At 45.0% G+C, this 15,589-nt stretch overlaps 2 protein-coding genes across 2 annotated transcripts; one reads left to right on the top strand and one right to left on the bottom strand.

Annotated features, from left to right (window-relative positions):
* The first annotated feature begins 314 nt into the window (after window positions 1-314).
* Window positions 315-3,855, top strand: LOC126657113 (uncharacterized). The gene is made up of 5 exons (XM_050351745.1): window positions 315-584; window positions 702-834; window positions 928-2,028; window positions 2,110-2,621; window positions 3,793-3,855. Exons 1-5 carry the CDS (start codon window positions 315-317, stop codon window positions 3,853-3,855), a joined length of 2,079 nt encoding a protein of 692 aa, XP_050207702.1.
* A 29-nt stretch (window positions 3,856-3,884) lies between these two features.
* Window positions 3,885-6,022, bottom strand: LOC126654632 (intracellular protein transport protein USO1-like). Its single transcript, XM_056106511.1, has 2 exons — window positions 4,774-6,022; window positions 3,885-4,697 (listed from the first exon to the last, which is right to left on the bottom strand). The coding sequence occupies exons 1-2, from the start codon at window positions 5,098-5,100 to the stop codon at window positions 4,020-4,022; spliced, it is 1,005 nt and encodes a 334-aa protein (XP_055962486.1). The 5' UTR covers window positions 5,101-6,022; the 3' UTR covers window positions 3,885-4,019.
* Window positions 6,023-15,589: the final 9,567 nt, after the last annotated feature.

Genomic DNA, 15,589 nt, shown 5'->3' with positions numbered 1-15,589 from the left:
ATTATCCAGAGTGGCTGGCTAATGTGGTTTTGATCAAGAAGTCCAACGGTAGATGAAGGCTTTGTATAGATTTCACTGATCTAAACAATGCCTGCCCAAAAGACAGTTTTCCTCTGCCAAACATTGACCAACTGGTGGACGCAACGTGCGGATTTGCGGTCTATGCATTCTTAGACGCTTCTCAGGGATACCACCAGATCCCGATGAGTAAAGATGACGAAGAAAAGACAGCTTTCACAACGGATCTGGGGACATATTGCTACAAGAAGATGCCTTTTGGCTTGAAAAATGCTGGGGCAACCTATCAAAGACTCATGAATCACGTTTTCAAGGATCAACTGGGCAAGAACATCGAGGTTTATGTAGATGACATAGTCGTGAAATCCAAGGGGATCGAGGATCACGCAGGGGATTTGGCAGAAACTTTTGAAAAGCTGAAGGGTTTTAACCTCAAGCTGAACCCGGAAAAGTGTGTTTTTGCAGTCCGCTCTGGGAAATTTCTAGGGCACCTCATCTCGGAGAAAGGCATCGAAGCGAACCCGGAGAAAATTGAGGCAGTAATGAATATGAAAGCCCCGAGCTCGGTAAAAGAAGTACAAAAGTTGAACGGAAGAGTAACGGCGTTGGGAAGATTCATGAGTTGCTCAGCCAAACGATGTTTGCCATTTTTCAAAATTTTGAAGAATACAAAGAATTTCAAGTGGACAGAGGAGTGTAATACAGCTTTTGAAGAGCTGAAAGTTTACCTTAGCACACCCCCGGTGCTAGGTAGACCTGAGCCAGGGGAAATCTTATATTTGTATCTCTCGGTGAATGACGAGAAGGAAGAGAAGGGTCTGCAAACCCCAGTTTACTATCTCAGCAGGGTCTTGAAAGGCCCGGAGGTCAGATATCCAAAAATTGAGAAATTTGCTTTGGCATTGAAAGTGGCGGCGGAAAAGCTAAGGAGATATTTCGAGGCTCACATCATTGTAGTACGTACAAACCAACCTCTGAGAAAGGCGCTGCAGAGGCCAGAGATGTCGGGACGGCTGGTCAGCTGGTCGGTCCAGCTGGGAGGATATGACATCCGGTATGAACCGAGACCGGCTCTAAAAGCACAAGTATTGGCAGATTTCATAGCCGAGACCACAGCAAGCGACCAGCCTGAGGAGCCTGATGAACAACTTCTACAGTGGGTCTTAGAAGTCGATGGGGCATCAAATCAGGAAGGATCGGGGGCAGGCGTAGTCTTGAAAGGCCCTCACGGAGTTACACTCCGAAGCTCGGTGAAATTCGATTTCCCGGCATCCAATAATGCCGCGGAGTATGAGGCTCTGTTGATCGGATTAAGAATGGTAAACGTGGTCAAGGCCGAGCACGTAACAATAAGGAGTGATTCTCAGTTAGTCGTTTGTCAAATCTTGGGTACTTTTGAAGCTCAGGATTCGGAAATGAGAAGATACGTGGACAGAGTCAAGTTCTTCTTGAACAAGATTCAGGAGCTCGGAGCAAAATGGGTGATAGAGCAAGTTCCTCGTTTGGAAAATCAAGAGGCCGATGTACTAGCCAAAGCAGCAACAGTGAACGAAAAGATACCGGGGGTCCATTTCTCTGTTCAAAAACATTCCAGCATCGACAACCACGAAACCATTTTCCTAACTCAGCCTTTGGAAAATTGGATGCAAGGCATAGCCCACTATCTGATGGACGGAACTCTGCCAGAAAACAGAGATAAAGCATACAAAATCTTGCGACAAGCCCCGTACTACGCGTTCCTCGACGGAATCTTATACAGGAAGTCATTCACCCACCCGTGGTCGAGATGCCTGACAGCAGAGGAAGGGGGGTATGTTTTGAGGGAAATACATGAAGGGATTTGTGGGGCACATATAGCTCCTCGCATGTTGGCAAAGAAAGCAGTGTTGCAGGGATACTACTGGCCCCTAATGGTCAGACAGGCAGAAGAGATAGTAAAGAAATGTGAAAACTGTCAGAGGCATCAGAACATCCGACATGCTCCCACCACAGAGCAGTGTCCTATTACCAGTCCTTGGCCATTTGCAACTTGGGGAATTGACATCCTGGGACCTTTCACGCCAACCACGGGGCATAAAAAGTTCTTGATAGTGGCAGTAGATCACTTCACAAAGTGGATCGAGGTAGAGGCAGTGAGCACCATCACAGAAGCTCGGATCAGGGATTTCTTCTGGAGGCAAATTGTGTGTCGTTTCGGTATACCCAGAGCATTGGTAACTGATAACGGAAAGCAGTTCAACTGCCGAGCATTCAAGGAATTTTGCAATGACTTGCACATTGACCTGCGTTTCACTTCGGTAGTTCACCCGCAAAGCAATGGGATGACCGAAGTAACCAACCGGACGATCCTAAAAGGGCTTAAAGCCAGACTAGGGGAGTTCGATAGACAGTGGCTGGAAGAGCTACCAAAGGTCATATGGGCTTACCGAACCACCCCAAGGGCAGGCACAGGAGACACCCCGTTTTCTTTGACATATGGGTGTGAGGCAATGATACCTGTAGAAATCGGGATGCCAACGCTAAGGGTCCAGTTCTTCGATGAGGCTAAGAACGAGGAAGAACAGAAACTATGCCTAGACCTGTTGGAAGAGCGAAGAGAGCAGGCAGCGCTTAGAATCGAAGCATACAAGCAAAGAATGGCTAAGTATCACAACAAGAGAGTTAAACCCTTGAGCTTCCAAGTCGGCGATCTGGTCCTGAGACGGGCAGACATTGCTAAGGGAAATGCTGTAGTGGGAAAACTCGAACCCAACTGGGAAGGCCCCTACCGAGTCACTGAGGTCGGACGAGCAGGAGCTTACAAGATAGCACACATGTCGGGCAGGGTGCTCCCGAGAACTTGGAACTCCCAGGTTCTTCGGAAATACTATCAGTAGTCACTTGTTTTCATTCTCGAGGTACCTAGGGGTTTTTTCACTTATGTTTGAGTTAGGCTTTTGTAAAACTCAAACATAAGTTTTTCCCCTCAATGAATAAAAAAGATTAAAAAGAATTCATGTCTTTTCCAAAACCCGAGCACTCTACTCGGTAAAAAATTTTCACGGGCTATGTGCCATCTACGGGCTATGTGCCACCAGCGGGCTATGTGCCATCTACGGGCTATGTGCCATCTACGGGCTATGTGCCACAAGCGGGCTATGTGCCATCCACGGGCTATGTGCCATCGACGGGCTATGAGCCACCAGCGGGCTATGTGCCATCCACGGGCTATGTGCCATCCACGGGCTATGTGCCATCCACGGGCTATGTGCCACCAGCGGGCTATGTGCCATCCGCGGGCTATGTGCCATCCGCGGGCTATGTGCCACCCGCGGGCTATGTGCCACCCGCGGGCTATGTGCCACCCGCGGGCTATGTGCCACCCGCGGGCTATGTGCCACCCGCGGGCTATGTGCCACCCGCGGGCTATGTGCCACCCGCGGGCTATGTGCCACCCGCGGGCTATGTGCCACCCGCGGGCTATGTGCCACCCGCGGGCTATGTGCCACCCGCGGGCTATGTGCCACCAACGGGCTATGAGCCATCCACGGGCTATGTGCCACCTGCGAGCTGTGACACTCCCGAGTCATCCAGAGATAACAGGTTATCCATGCCGAGCAACTTGCTTAAGCTGGATCTATAAATAACCAAAAACCTATCCTAACATTTTTGATCCCAAGTCTGAGTTAAGAGCCCATATATAAAAACAACAAAGAAGCTAGAAAATTCACATTACTGAAACCAGCTCGGAGGCTAAACTAAGTTAGTCATGAAAACATGTTGCCACATACTTAGTCAAAATCGTCGAAAAAACAAAACAAGGCAGAAAATTCATTCAAGAAAACAACATTGAGATAAAAAGAAAACATAGGCATACCGACAAGTAAAAAAAAACAAGATGTATATACAAAGGCCAAAGTGATCAAACCTTGCAAAAATATTCAAGGTATAACAAAGGAGCTCAGAGCTCAGCATTACAAAATAAAAGTAAAATTTGTTCAGAAATTACAAAAACGGTTATCCTAAACCGGGCCTTGATCCTGGTCGTCAGCCAGATAGTCTTCAATATCTGCCGGCATATCATAATCCTCAGGCAGCTCTTTGGCACGGCGATGCAAATCAAGCACATCCAGCTTGAAGTCCGAGACATCGACATCAGCTCCAAACCGGCCCCTCACAAACTCGCCAACTTGGACCTCGCCGACGTACAACATCTTCCGGAAGTCCTCATACAAATTCTCCTCCCGGTTTGTGCCTTCCGCGACTTGGGCCTCAGCTTTCTCGGCTCGCCCTACGGCCTCAGCCAGCTTTTTCTTCAGGTCCTCCACCGAATCCCGGAGTCCCTTGGAGGCCAGCTCATTCCGACGAGTAACGTCAGCGAGCTGCTTTGAGAAATCTTCTTTCTCAGCAGCCTTCTCAGTCTCTAGACGACTGACGTCACTCCTCAGTTTTCCCAGCATCTCCAGGTCTTCCGACCTTCGATCCTCGGAGTTCTTCAATTTATCCTCCAGCTGAGCCACCAGCGAAGCCCCGTCCGACGCCCTTTGTCCGGCCTCCGAGGCCCTTTTCTCGGCTTCGCCTGCCCTCCTCTCCGCATCACGAGCCTTGGCCGCCTCAGACAACATAAGCTTCTTGGCCAGGAGAAGGTCGTCCTCATTCTGACTAGCACGCCGGTCAGCCCGGTAAGACATTTGAGCCGCCTGAGAACAAACAGCAAAGTTATTTGAAATAACAAGAGAAATAAATAAAGTAAAAAGAAAAAATCAAAGAGATTACCTGGATGCAGAGGGCAGAAACCGTCGCCAGCAGGTTCTCCGGTTTGTAGGTCTTATAGTACGCCTCGTCCTCAGGAAGCGTGGTCACCCGAGCAATATCCCCAGCAATGGGTAGCTCGTGAATTGATACCCGGACGCCCGGGTTGTGCTGCCCAACCCACTCGGCAAATCTTGCCCGAGTTATGCCCTGATGACCAGAGGCGGTCGTACTGGAATCCGAGGAAACGTCCGACAGATCCGGCATTCGAGATCCCACAGCACGGGCGCTAGGACCCCCGACTTCAGGAGCAGCCCGTTGAGGAACCTCCTCGGACTGTCGAGGTCCCATCACGGTCTCCGCTGAACCCAGATACACAAAGGGAATGTCCCTCCTCGGTTCGGCGGCAGGGGGAAACTCCACCTCGCCAGGCCTTTGAACTCGGAGAGGAATGGCATCCAACCCCGTAACCTGAACGCCTTCCGGAACCTCCGGAGACTTGGGAGTAGCCGCAGCCTCAGCCGCAGGGGAAGGCCGGGGGACAGTCGAACCCGCAGCAGGTGCAGGCCGCGGGACTGTAGGGGTCGCAGCTCGGACGGCTGGCCTTTTCCTTTTCTTCCCAATCAGCTTGGCAGGGTCCAGACTGTTCACTGCAATCACATCAAAGCATAACAGAGTTAAAACATAACACAAACAGTAGCAACAACTTCACATAATAGACAGAGAAACAACCAGAAGCAAGCAGCAAAAAAAAAAACAACAAACAAAACAAACCAGCGCTAGCTGAAGCCGGGCTCTTGCAGTAATCGAACAAGAGTTTAGGACACAGGTCGTCGGCCTGTGCTTTCTCCCTGGCAGGAGCAGCGTCTCGGAGCTTCAGCATATCGGCTAGCTCCAGAGGACCGGGGACGTGAAACCACTTGTCAAGCTTATAACACTTAGCGACCTAGGTGGTCACCATCCCCTGGAAGGCAGTAGGGTGAGATACTTGAAAATAGTCCTCCTTGAAATCCCTCAAGGAGTCAGTTATCCCCGACACCAGCCCCCCGGCCAAATCTTTCCTCTCACCCCGGAATCGTAGATAGGCGAAATGACTCTGATCCTTCAGCGACATCAGGTACATACAACAAAAAATTCGCATACTATCGGTCACCCCATTCTGCCGACACAGCTCCAAGAAACAAGAGTAGTGCCGAACTCCATTAGGATGAATCTGGGATAACGGCACTTCGAAGTAGTTGCTCAACCTCTTGTACTGCTCGGATATGGGAAACCGGATGCCGGATTGGAGATGCTCCAGGGTGAGCATAATCGTGTTCTCGGGAGGAGCGTCATTTAATCTCTTCCCCGCGGGAATCATAGACAGCTCGTACTCCTTCGGGATGTCAAAAGTTGCTCGCACGGCCCTCAAAAAACCCAGGGTGCACCGCGACGTCTTGATATCCCGATCATCAGGCTTATCACCGGCAGCTTTCCTCTTTTCTTTCCCTTTTCGGGAAGGGCCAGCAGGTACCGAGGTCCCCACCTCTTCCACCTCGGGAGCCTCATCAGGTCGGGGGCGAACCACATAAAACTCAGCAGACGGCTCGTCCATACCCATATCGTTATCATCATTACCCCATTCCCTCTTCATGTTCTGATGACTCACCTGACATGCCTAAAGACAAAGAAACAAGCTCGGATGAGGCAAGTCTCACTAGATAAACACAGTAAACGAAAGAAAAACTAAAACTACGGATCATTGAGGGTTTCCTAGGGGGTGAATTCATCAGAACATGAAGAACATCAAAACGAAATCTCCAGATTTCTGGAGAAACGTTTCCCAAACAAAGCCACAGCAAACTCACAACAAAATCACAGAAAAACAAAGGCATGAAACATGAAAGGCAATAAAATTCTGGAAATCAAAACAATTCTCAGACATCACATTAAACTCAAGAACCATGGCAAGGAAAAAGAAGCAACAGTTTCTGGAAAAACATTCGAAGCAAACAATGAACAGACCACAACAGCATGGCAAACACAAACACAAACACTGGAATCAGCACAAACAGTAAGACGAAGGATAAAAAAACAAGGATACTTACTTGTTACAGTAGAATAGGCGATTTCCAAAAAAAGGATGACTAAACCGCAAAACGTGGATGAATCCTTGAAGGAGAACCACCAGATTAAGCTTCCAAACAGCAACTGAAGAAACCTTGTATCGAAGAAAAAAGGAAAACCAGAAATGCAGAGAAACAAAGAATTTTTCTTTGGTTCAGCAAAAAAGGAAAGAAACTGAGAAAGAAGGCGAGAAGTTTTGTAAGATTTGAAAAATTAAAACTTGTAACTGAAAAAGAGAGGGAAAACGAAGAGACACGCTCACATTTTCTCTCTCCTTCCACTCACAACGTTTCCTGGGAAACCGCTCACGCCATAACTACAGGACACGTGGACCCAGCGTAGACAGTAAGCAACCGCCACCCAGGACAACGGTCACAACAGCTGTCAGATAAGACATCTCGACAGACAGGTCCTTTCACACACAATATCAGCCCACCATCCCTCCTGACAAACGGCTCGGTGTCAGAGACCACCCAAAAACAAGACAAACACACCAAGGCTCACGTGATATAATACTTCGGAGAACTCCACCACCTCGGACATAAATATCCGATAAACTAGGGGGGGACTAGTGATAACGTAGCACATCTAGTAGGGGCGAAGCAACCTCGCCAGGAACGAACATCACTAAGTCAAGCACTTCACCGACCTGATAAAATATCCGACCTTCTCGAAATCGTAGATAACATGACTTGGGGGGTCACCGGATCGATGGGCATTCAAACATCATCCGAGACATTCATGTATGATAAGGTCGGACCCAGGATTCTATCCGAGCTTCGAGTCACATTCAACTCAGACCTAGACCGAGCTCCGAGTTCATAAACCCGAGAGACCGGGTAACTATGACCCGGGCTTCGAGATACCCTCAGGAACCAAAACCATGATAACCTGGTCCCCAAGTTATCCGGGCTTCAAGGTCTAACCGGGCTCTGGGGGTTTTGCCCAGAAGCACACGCTCGTGTACCAGATCCTGGGACCACAAGAGATCTTCTGACAGGTACGTGAAGAGTGTTCCCTCTGACATACCTAACAACCCGTGCCACCCGCAGGGATATTCTGCCACGTCAGCATAACTGATTTCTGGGACCACTGGGCTCACAGCCTGCCAGCAAGGCAGGTTTGTCCTTAAACCCTAACTATAAATAGAGGGTTTAAGGACAAACCCTAGGTAATTTCTCTTTTCTACTCTAAGCACTCTCCTTTTCTCTTCTTCTTCTTTCTCTACCTCAAAACCTTACTTGAGCGTCGGAGTGAACGTCCGGTGACCCCCACCGGAGTTCCTTCTGACCTCTGTTTGCTTGTGGTGTGCAGGTCGGTAAAGCTCGGATTCTGTTTGGTGATTCATCAGCTCTTATACTTTTAATTTGAGAAGTAAAAGTAAAGGATATTTTATTTTTTTTCTTTCCATCCATTAATTTTCTTCACTTTTACAAATTTGTACCCAAATCCATGAGTCACGTGGCCGGAGAAACTCTATGACATAGGAATCAGCGGCAGAATTGCAACAAGTCGTCGTCTGCAATAGACGAGCCAACGACAGGAGTAACCGAGAAGTTGCTTGTTTAGTCGGCGATCCTCTCCTAGTGTAATATCACTAGTGTTATCAGAGGGAAACCTCTTCTTCACTTCGCACCAACATTACCACTGCTCAATTCTTCACTTGGCACCTTAGCATTTGACAGGCCATTAAGGTTGTCGATGAAGGTGGCAAGTCCAAGGAAGACATGTCGTCCAGATCTGTTGGTGCCTGGTGGAGGCGACATTTTTGATTAATTAGGGTTAATTTGAATTTAAATAAAACTTATTTTGATTTTAATTAAGGTTAATTAGATTTTAATTAGAATTAATTATGATTTAATTCGGATCTAATAAGATTTTTGTTAGCAAATTTTTATTAAAGATTTAATAATATTTTTAATTAGGATTCCACTCTCATTTTCTAATTTGTAAAATACACTCTTTTGTAAAGGGGTGAAAATGATACGAAATTGCAAGGTATCGAGTCTTTTTTAAAAATACTAAAAATGATTTTTTTTTAAATTTGTGCCAAATTGAGTGGGTAAAATAATCCTTTATTCTATAAAAAATAATTCTTTTTTTTATGATTTAAAATTCACTCTTTATATATTTTGATTAAATTTAATATTACACTAATTTAAATTTCTCTATTTTAAAAAAAATAATTAATCCAATCTTATATTTGTATTATCTATACTATATATAAAAGCACGGATTGGGGGGGGGGGACAAGCAAATTTACAGAATAATCCTTTTCAGTTCACTTCTAAATAAAGGTTTTATAGTCATTAACTAATTAGTTATTTAATTAATCACTATTGTAATTAAAGTCCTAATTAGAATAGGTAGTTAAATTATCTCCAATTTAGTTTTTAGTAAGTAAATAATAACTAAATTGTCTCCAAATTAGTAGGAATACCTATTTTTTAGTTTAATTGAATTATAAAATTAATTTGGTCAATATAATATTATTTAAATTTCTATTTTATTATTTTTAAAGATACTATTAATAAAATTAAGTTAATTATTTAATTATGGTTATCATAAAACCAAAAAAGAAGAATAAATTCAGTATGAAAAAAAAATTAATAACCGAATATATTATATTTACTTTTACAAAAATTCTTAATTAATTTAGTATTTGATAACTAGTGATCTTGAATCTTGGCTAGCTCCGAGGGATACTTCAAGGCCGTACCTACAAGGCACAAAACAACCGTGAGAAGGGTGCCGGAGGGAGATTCCGGCAAACCACTCCGACGGTCTAGTTAGTAGCTGTTTTAGTGAGAGAAAGAATAAGAAGTGAAAAGTGGTTGAGAGTTTAGAGAGAGAAAGAGAATTAACCTTTTTACCTACTTTTTCCTAGCCTTTTATACTATGTGTGTTGCTCCTTTTTGTCTGGGCCGACAGACCTGATTTTGTTCTCTTTGTCTTGTGCAGATGTTGTCTAGAATGTCAGGGTACGTTCTGACAAGTTTGTCGTTGTGTCTGGTTGAGGGTAAACTCGGATGGCACCGAGGCGGTGTACATGGTGTTCGGTTCGGCCGATTTGGTACTTTTACGTATGGCGTTCGGTGACCGAGATGGTATATATGGTGTTCAGTTCGGCCGATTTGGTACTTTTACGTATGGCGTTCGGTGACCGAGATGGTATATATGGTGCTCGGTATGACCGAGGTGGTAACTTTACGTCTCTTGTTCGGCGGCCTAGATGGTATATGGTGTTCTGGTTGATTTAGTTGGATTGGTTTCTTGTCGTGATCTGCCCGGTTTGTGTGTTATTTCGGGTTTGTTCCTTTGTGTTGTTATCACAAGTCCCCCCCCTGCTTGTTCGGATATTTATGTCCGAGATTGGTATGGGTTAGTTGGGTCTTTTTGGTTTGCTTTCTTCCTTAGTACACTTTTTGGACACGTGTCCTCTCTTTAATGACGTTGCTTGACATCTGGTATCCACTAGCACATTTATTGAGGTGCCGTTTCAGTTGCCCTGTTTCGGTTCTTATAAAAAGCCTTTTCTTTTATTTGCTGATTTTCTTTTCTCTGCTTTTGCTCTCGTTTGTCTTTCCTTCGTTGGTGTCTACTTTCGTGTTTTTTTTGAAGATATTCATTAGTAAGTTGCCTATTTTCTTTGGTTTTGATCTTGTTTATTGCTATTTCTTCATCTTTTTTCTGTTTGTTCTTCGCGTTCTTGAGTGTTCTTTCTTCTGGGTTAGTATAGGTGGGTTGTTGATTATTTGATTTTGTGTTTATACTTTTTTCAAATAATGTCTTCTGTGGAGGATTCCCAGAATGATTTTGTAGAGATTGTTGATGAGGAGTGTAACTCGGATGGGTGTACTTCGGGGGGAAATAAATCAGAGGCCGAGCCTTCTGACTCGGCCAAGGGGGAGTTCGTTGAGATCCTTCGTAAGGTAGAGGATGTAGGTTGTTCGGAGGCGACCTCCTTTGTTAAACCGAGACGAGTTAGGCCTAGGAGTAGTAAGACTGCTGAGTCTCGGAGAGTTAGGATGGAAAATGCTTTTGCCGAGCTGAACCAGGGGTATTTAGATTATCTCGTTTCTCAAATAAACCTTCGTGAGGGGTATCGGTTTGAACTGTCCCCTCCTGGTCTAACAATAAATAGTCCGGCCGGGCCAGATTATATAGTGGTGAGCGTAGAACACCTTCACTCGGGTGTTCGTATTCCTCTTCAAACCGACTTAGTGGCCTTTTTAAAATTTTATAACATGCCTCTTAGCCAGTTTCACCCGAATGGTATTAGGCATTTCTTGTGTCTTCGTCGGTTATGCCGACGTCGTAGGATTCCTTTCTCGGTAGAGCTGTTTGCCAGTATTTATGGTCTTATTTTTGGCGGTGCCTATGATTTTTCTTCTTTCAAGATTCTTAAATCGGAACCTAGGCATGTAATAGAGAAAGTGTCTACCTCGGTTAAGAGGATTAGGGAGGATTGGTTTCGGATCTATCATCCCACCGCCTTTGCCGACTTGCCGCAGCGATGGTTATGTGCCTCTCCCGTGACTCTGTTGAGGCGGGATGTTGCGGGGAATAAGAACCATAGGCTTCTCCAGGACGTTTTGAAGACGACTGGTCCCATAAATACTTTCTCCCTTATACCGAAACTGCCTATTGTTAAATTTGACCCGAAGCGGGAAGGTTGTTCTCGGTTTTCTGTCTTGCTTTATTTTGGTGTGTTGTTTTTTATTGGTGTGCTAATACTTGTATATATATTTTTTTGTTTGCCAGTGTTTAACATGAGTGCTTTTAACGCTGCTCGGCGGAAGGGTGGTGGTGATGCTGCTAAAGGTTCTACTGCTAAAGGCAAGGATGAGCCAAAACCGGTGGGAAAAACCATAACCTCGGCTATTCCTTTGGCTTCCGTGCCTCCTCCTGCTAAACCGCTGAAGCGAAAAATTGTGGATAAGGGGAAGGGGCCCTCCTTGGCAGTGCCAGTGAAGGATGATGTGGCCTTCGTCGGTGGTACTGACATTGTTGTGGGTTTGAGTGCACCCGAGAAGGAGAAGACGCTGTCTCCTCCAAATAAAAAAGCCAAATTGGTTGAATCGGGGGCTACTCCTGCTGCTCAGGATGAAGTGAGGTTGTCTCCTCGGTTTCTTGCCCGTTATCTGAAATCTAAGTCGATGGAAGATTCTGTTGATTCTTTATCGACTTCGGTTTTTCTGGGGAAGATGGTATCTCTTCCTCGGGACCGGGAGGCGCTGGCGGCCACTTCGCCGAAGGATTTTCTTGACACCAGCGTGTCCCTTTCTTTTCAGGTATGTCTTTTCTGATAATAATTTTGGGTTTTATTTTAAGGACTTTTATTAACTTTTTGGTCGGTTTATGTAGTTGATAAACCATCTTCTGGGCGCACGGTCCTTTCAAGAAGACTTGACTGCTCAAGCTTCCTTGGATCGGGAGAAGCTGACCACGGCTGTTGCTGATTTGGAAAAAGAGCAGATTCAGAGGGCTAATGTTGAGTCCGTCTTGACGAGCAACACCGAGAACTTCAATGCTAAGATTGAGAAGCTGAGCGAGGAGGTCTCTCTTTTGAAGAAGGAAAAAGCCGAGCTTGTTCTTGCGAAGGAAGCTTTTGATAAGGAGAAAAAGCAGCTTCGGGAGCAGCTAACCGAGGCTTTTGACAAGGAGAAAGCTGCCTTTCAGGAAACGATAGAGGGTCATCATAAAAGTTACATGCGTTTGCATGACATTCTCGATGATACCACCAAAATCGTGGAAACTCAACGGGACGATATGATGAGGGAGTTTGCTCATCTAACCGATGCCATGGAGGATGACCTGAAGGAGCGTGTTGGGCCGCTTCTCCGAGCTGATGTTGATCCTATTTGTCTGTATCTTGACATGGAGGGCATGTATCAGAAGATTCAGGATGAACGAAATCTTGCGAAGGCAAACGAGGTGGCTGATGCCGAGCGATGTGCTGAGGAGTTTGCTGCTGAGCTGAGAAGGGAGCTTGAAGATGGTGTCCCTCTTGTTAGGGATGATTTGCCGACTCGTGGTGCTGATGATGGTCTGACCGAGAAGACAGATGTTGTTTTGATTGAGTCGGCTGATGTTGTTGTTCCACAGAGGGATGCTGAGAAAAACGATGATGTTGTTATTACCTCGTCTCCGACTGTGCAGCTTGAAGTTCGTCATTATGAGGAAGCTGGTTTAAGCGAGAATGATGGGACTTCCTCCGGGGCTGGCTTGTCGGTTCCGGAGCATGTTAGTAATGCTGTAATAGATTAGGATCTTTGTAACGAATTTTTGCAAAGTAATATATCGGTTTATTTTTTGTGAAGTGTGGTGTTTCTTTTCTTGACAAGTAATAGATCGGTTTCCTTGTTTGTTTTGAGTTATGTCTTAGTCTGGTTTTAAGCACTATCCTTTAAAATATGGTCCCACTCGGTTTTGATTTATAGTTTTGAATTTTGTTAAGCTGTGATCTAGTTCGGTTTTAAGCGATAGCTTAGAATTTTGTTAAGTTATGACTTAACTCGGTTTTAAGCAATAGCTTTGAGTTTTGTTAAGTTATGACTTAACTCGGTTTTAAGCAATAGCTTTGAGTTTTGTTAAGTTATGACTTAACTCGGTTTTAAGCAATAGCTTTGAGTTTTGTTAAGTTATGACTTAACTCGGTTTTAAGCCATAGCTTTGAATTCTGTTAAGTTATGACTTAACTCGGTTTTAAGCAATAGCTTTGAATTCTGTTAAGTTATGACTTAACTCGGTTTTAAGCAATAGCTTTGAATTCTGTTAAGTTATGACTTAACTCGGTTTTAAGCAATAGCTTTGAGTTTTGTTAAGTTATGACTTAACTCGGTTTTAAGCAATAGCTTTGAATTCTGTTAAGTTATGACTTAACTCGGTTTTAAGCAATAGCTTTGAATTCTGTTAAGTTATGACTTAACTCGGTTTTAAGCAATAGCTTTGAATTCTGTTTAAGTTATGCTATGGTTTGACTCAGTTTTTTCTTTTCTTTTTGTTCTTTATTAATAGGGGAAAAACTTGCATTTTGGGCCTACAGCCGACTTTGACCTAAATGCAAGTGAAAAAACCCCTGACAGACTCGATTAACTGAATGTTGTCTACTGGTAGAATCTTTTGAGAACTCTGGCATTCCAGGTTCTTGGTAGGTCTCTTCCGGACATGTAGGTTAAGTGATAGGCTCCACCTTTTCCCACTTTCTTTACTTGGTAAGGCCCTTCCCAATTAGCTCCGAGCTTGGAGATGCCTGCGTTTCCTCTTGCTATATCCGCTCGTCGTAGTACCAGGTCGCCTACTTCGAATGTCAAAGGTTTGACTCGTTTGTTATGATATGTTGCCATCCTTTGTTTGTATGCTTCGATGTGCATTAATGCTTGATCTCTTCTTTCTTCTAGCAGATCGAGACAAATTTTGGTGTTTTCTTCGTTTTGTTGTTCGTCGAAGTATTGTACTCTGATGGTGGGCATGCCAATTTCGACTGGTACCATTGCTTCGCACCCATAGGTCAAACTGTATGGTGTTCTTCCTGTGCCGGCTTTTGGGGTGGTTCTGTATGACCATAGTACATTGTGTAGCTCGTCGGCCCATCGACCTTTAGCTTCGTCGAGGCGTTTTTTCAGGCCATTAACAATGGTCCGATTGGTGACTTCTGTCATTCCGTTGCTTTGTGGGTGGGTGACCGAAGTGAACCTTAGGTTAATTCCTTTTTCCTTGCAGAATTCTCTGAAGTTTTTGTTGTCGAACTGCTTTCCATTGTCGGTTATGATGGTTTTTGGAATCCCAAAACGACAGATGATTTCTCTTCGGACAAAGCTTCGAACTCGCGCTTCTGTTATGGTGGACACAGCTTCGGCCTCTACCCATTTTGAGAAGTGGTCAACTGCTACTATCAGGAATTTTCGCTGTCCACTTGCCGTTGGAAAAGGTCCGACGATGTCTATTCCCCACATGCTGAATGGCCAAGGGCTTACTATTGGGTTTTGTTCCGCCGTTGGCTGATGGTGGACGTTTTGGTGGTACTGACATTTTTCGCATTTTTGTACCAGGTTTGCTGCGTCTTGTGCCAGTGTCGGCCAGTAGTAACCTTGTAAGACAGCTTTGCGGCAGAGGGCTAGATGCGAGATGTGACTCCCACATATACCTTCGTGTATCTCAGCCAACACATATTTCCCTTCTTCTACTGTGAGGCATCTGGACCAGGGGTGCGAGAAGGATTTTTTGTACAGAGTCCCGTCTCGGTATGAGAAGTGTGGTGCTTGGCGTTTTACTTTCTTTGCTGCTTTGTCATCTTCGGGCAGATTCCCATTCTCGATGTATGAAATGATGTGTTCCATTCACTGATCTAAAGGGTTTATGAGGAATGTGGCTTCAGGATTCTGGATACTGCTGAAGTTTTGAACTGAGCATGGTATGCTCGGCATTATCTCTCTGGATGCTCCTGCCTTTGCTAGTGTGTCTGCTTCGGTGTTTTCTTCTCTGGGGATTTGCTCCAACTCCCATTTCCCGCCTTCTTCGGTAATTTTTGTAAGTAGCTCTTTCACTCGGTCTACGTATTTTTTCATTTCCGGGTCTTTCACCTCGTATGACCCGAGTACCTGATTAACCACTAGCTGAGAGTCACTCTGGATTTTGACATATTCAGTTTTGACTACTGTAGCCATTCTTAGTCCGTTTATCAAAGCCTCATACTCTGCTGCATTGTTGGTTGCTGGGAAATTTAGGTGGA

The sequence above is a fragment of the Mercurialis annua genome, linkage group LG7 (assembly GCF_937616625.2).
Source record: "Mercurialis annua linkage group LG7, ddMerAnnu1.2, whole genome shotgun sequence".
Classification (NCBI taxonomy): Eukaryota; Viridiplantae; Streptophyta; class Magnoliopsida; order Malpighiales; family Euphorbiaceae; genus Mercurialis; species Mercurialis annua.
This window is presented reverse-complemented; position numbering and strand designations above follow the sequence as displayed.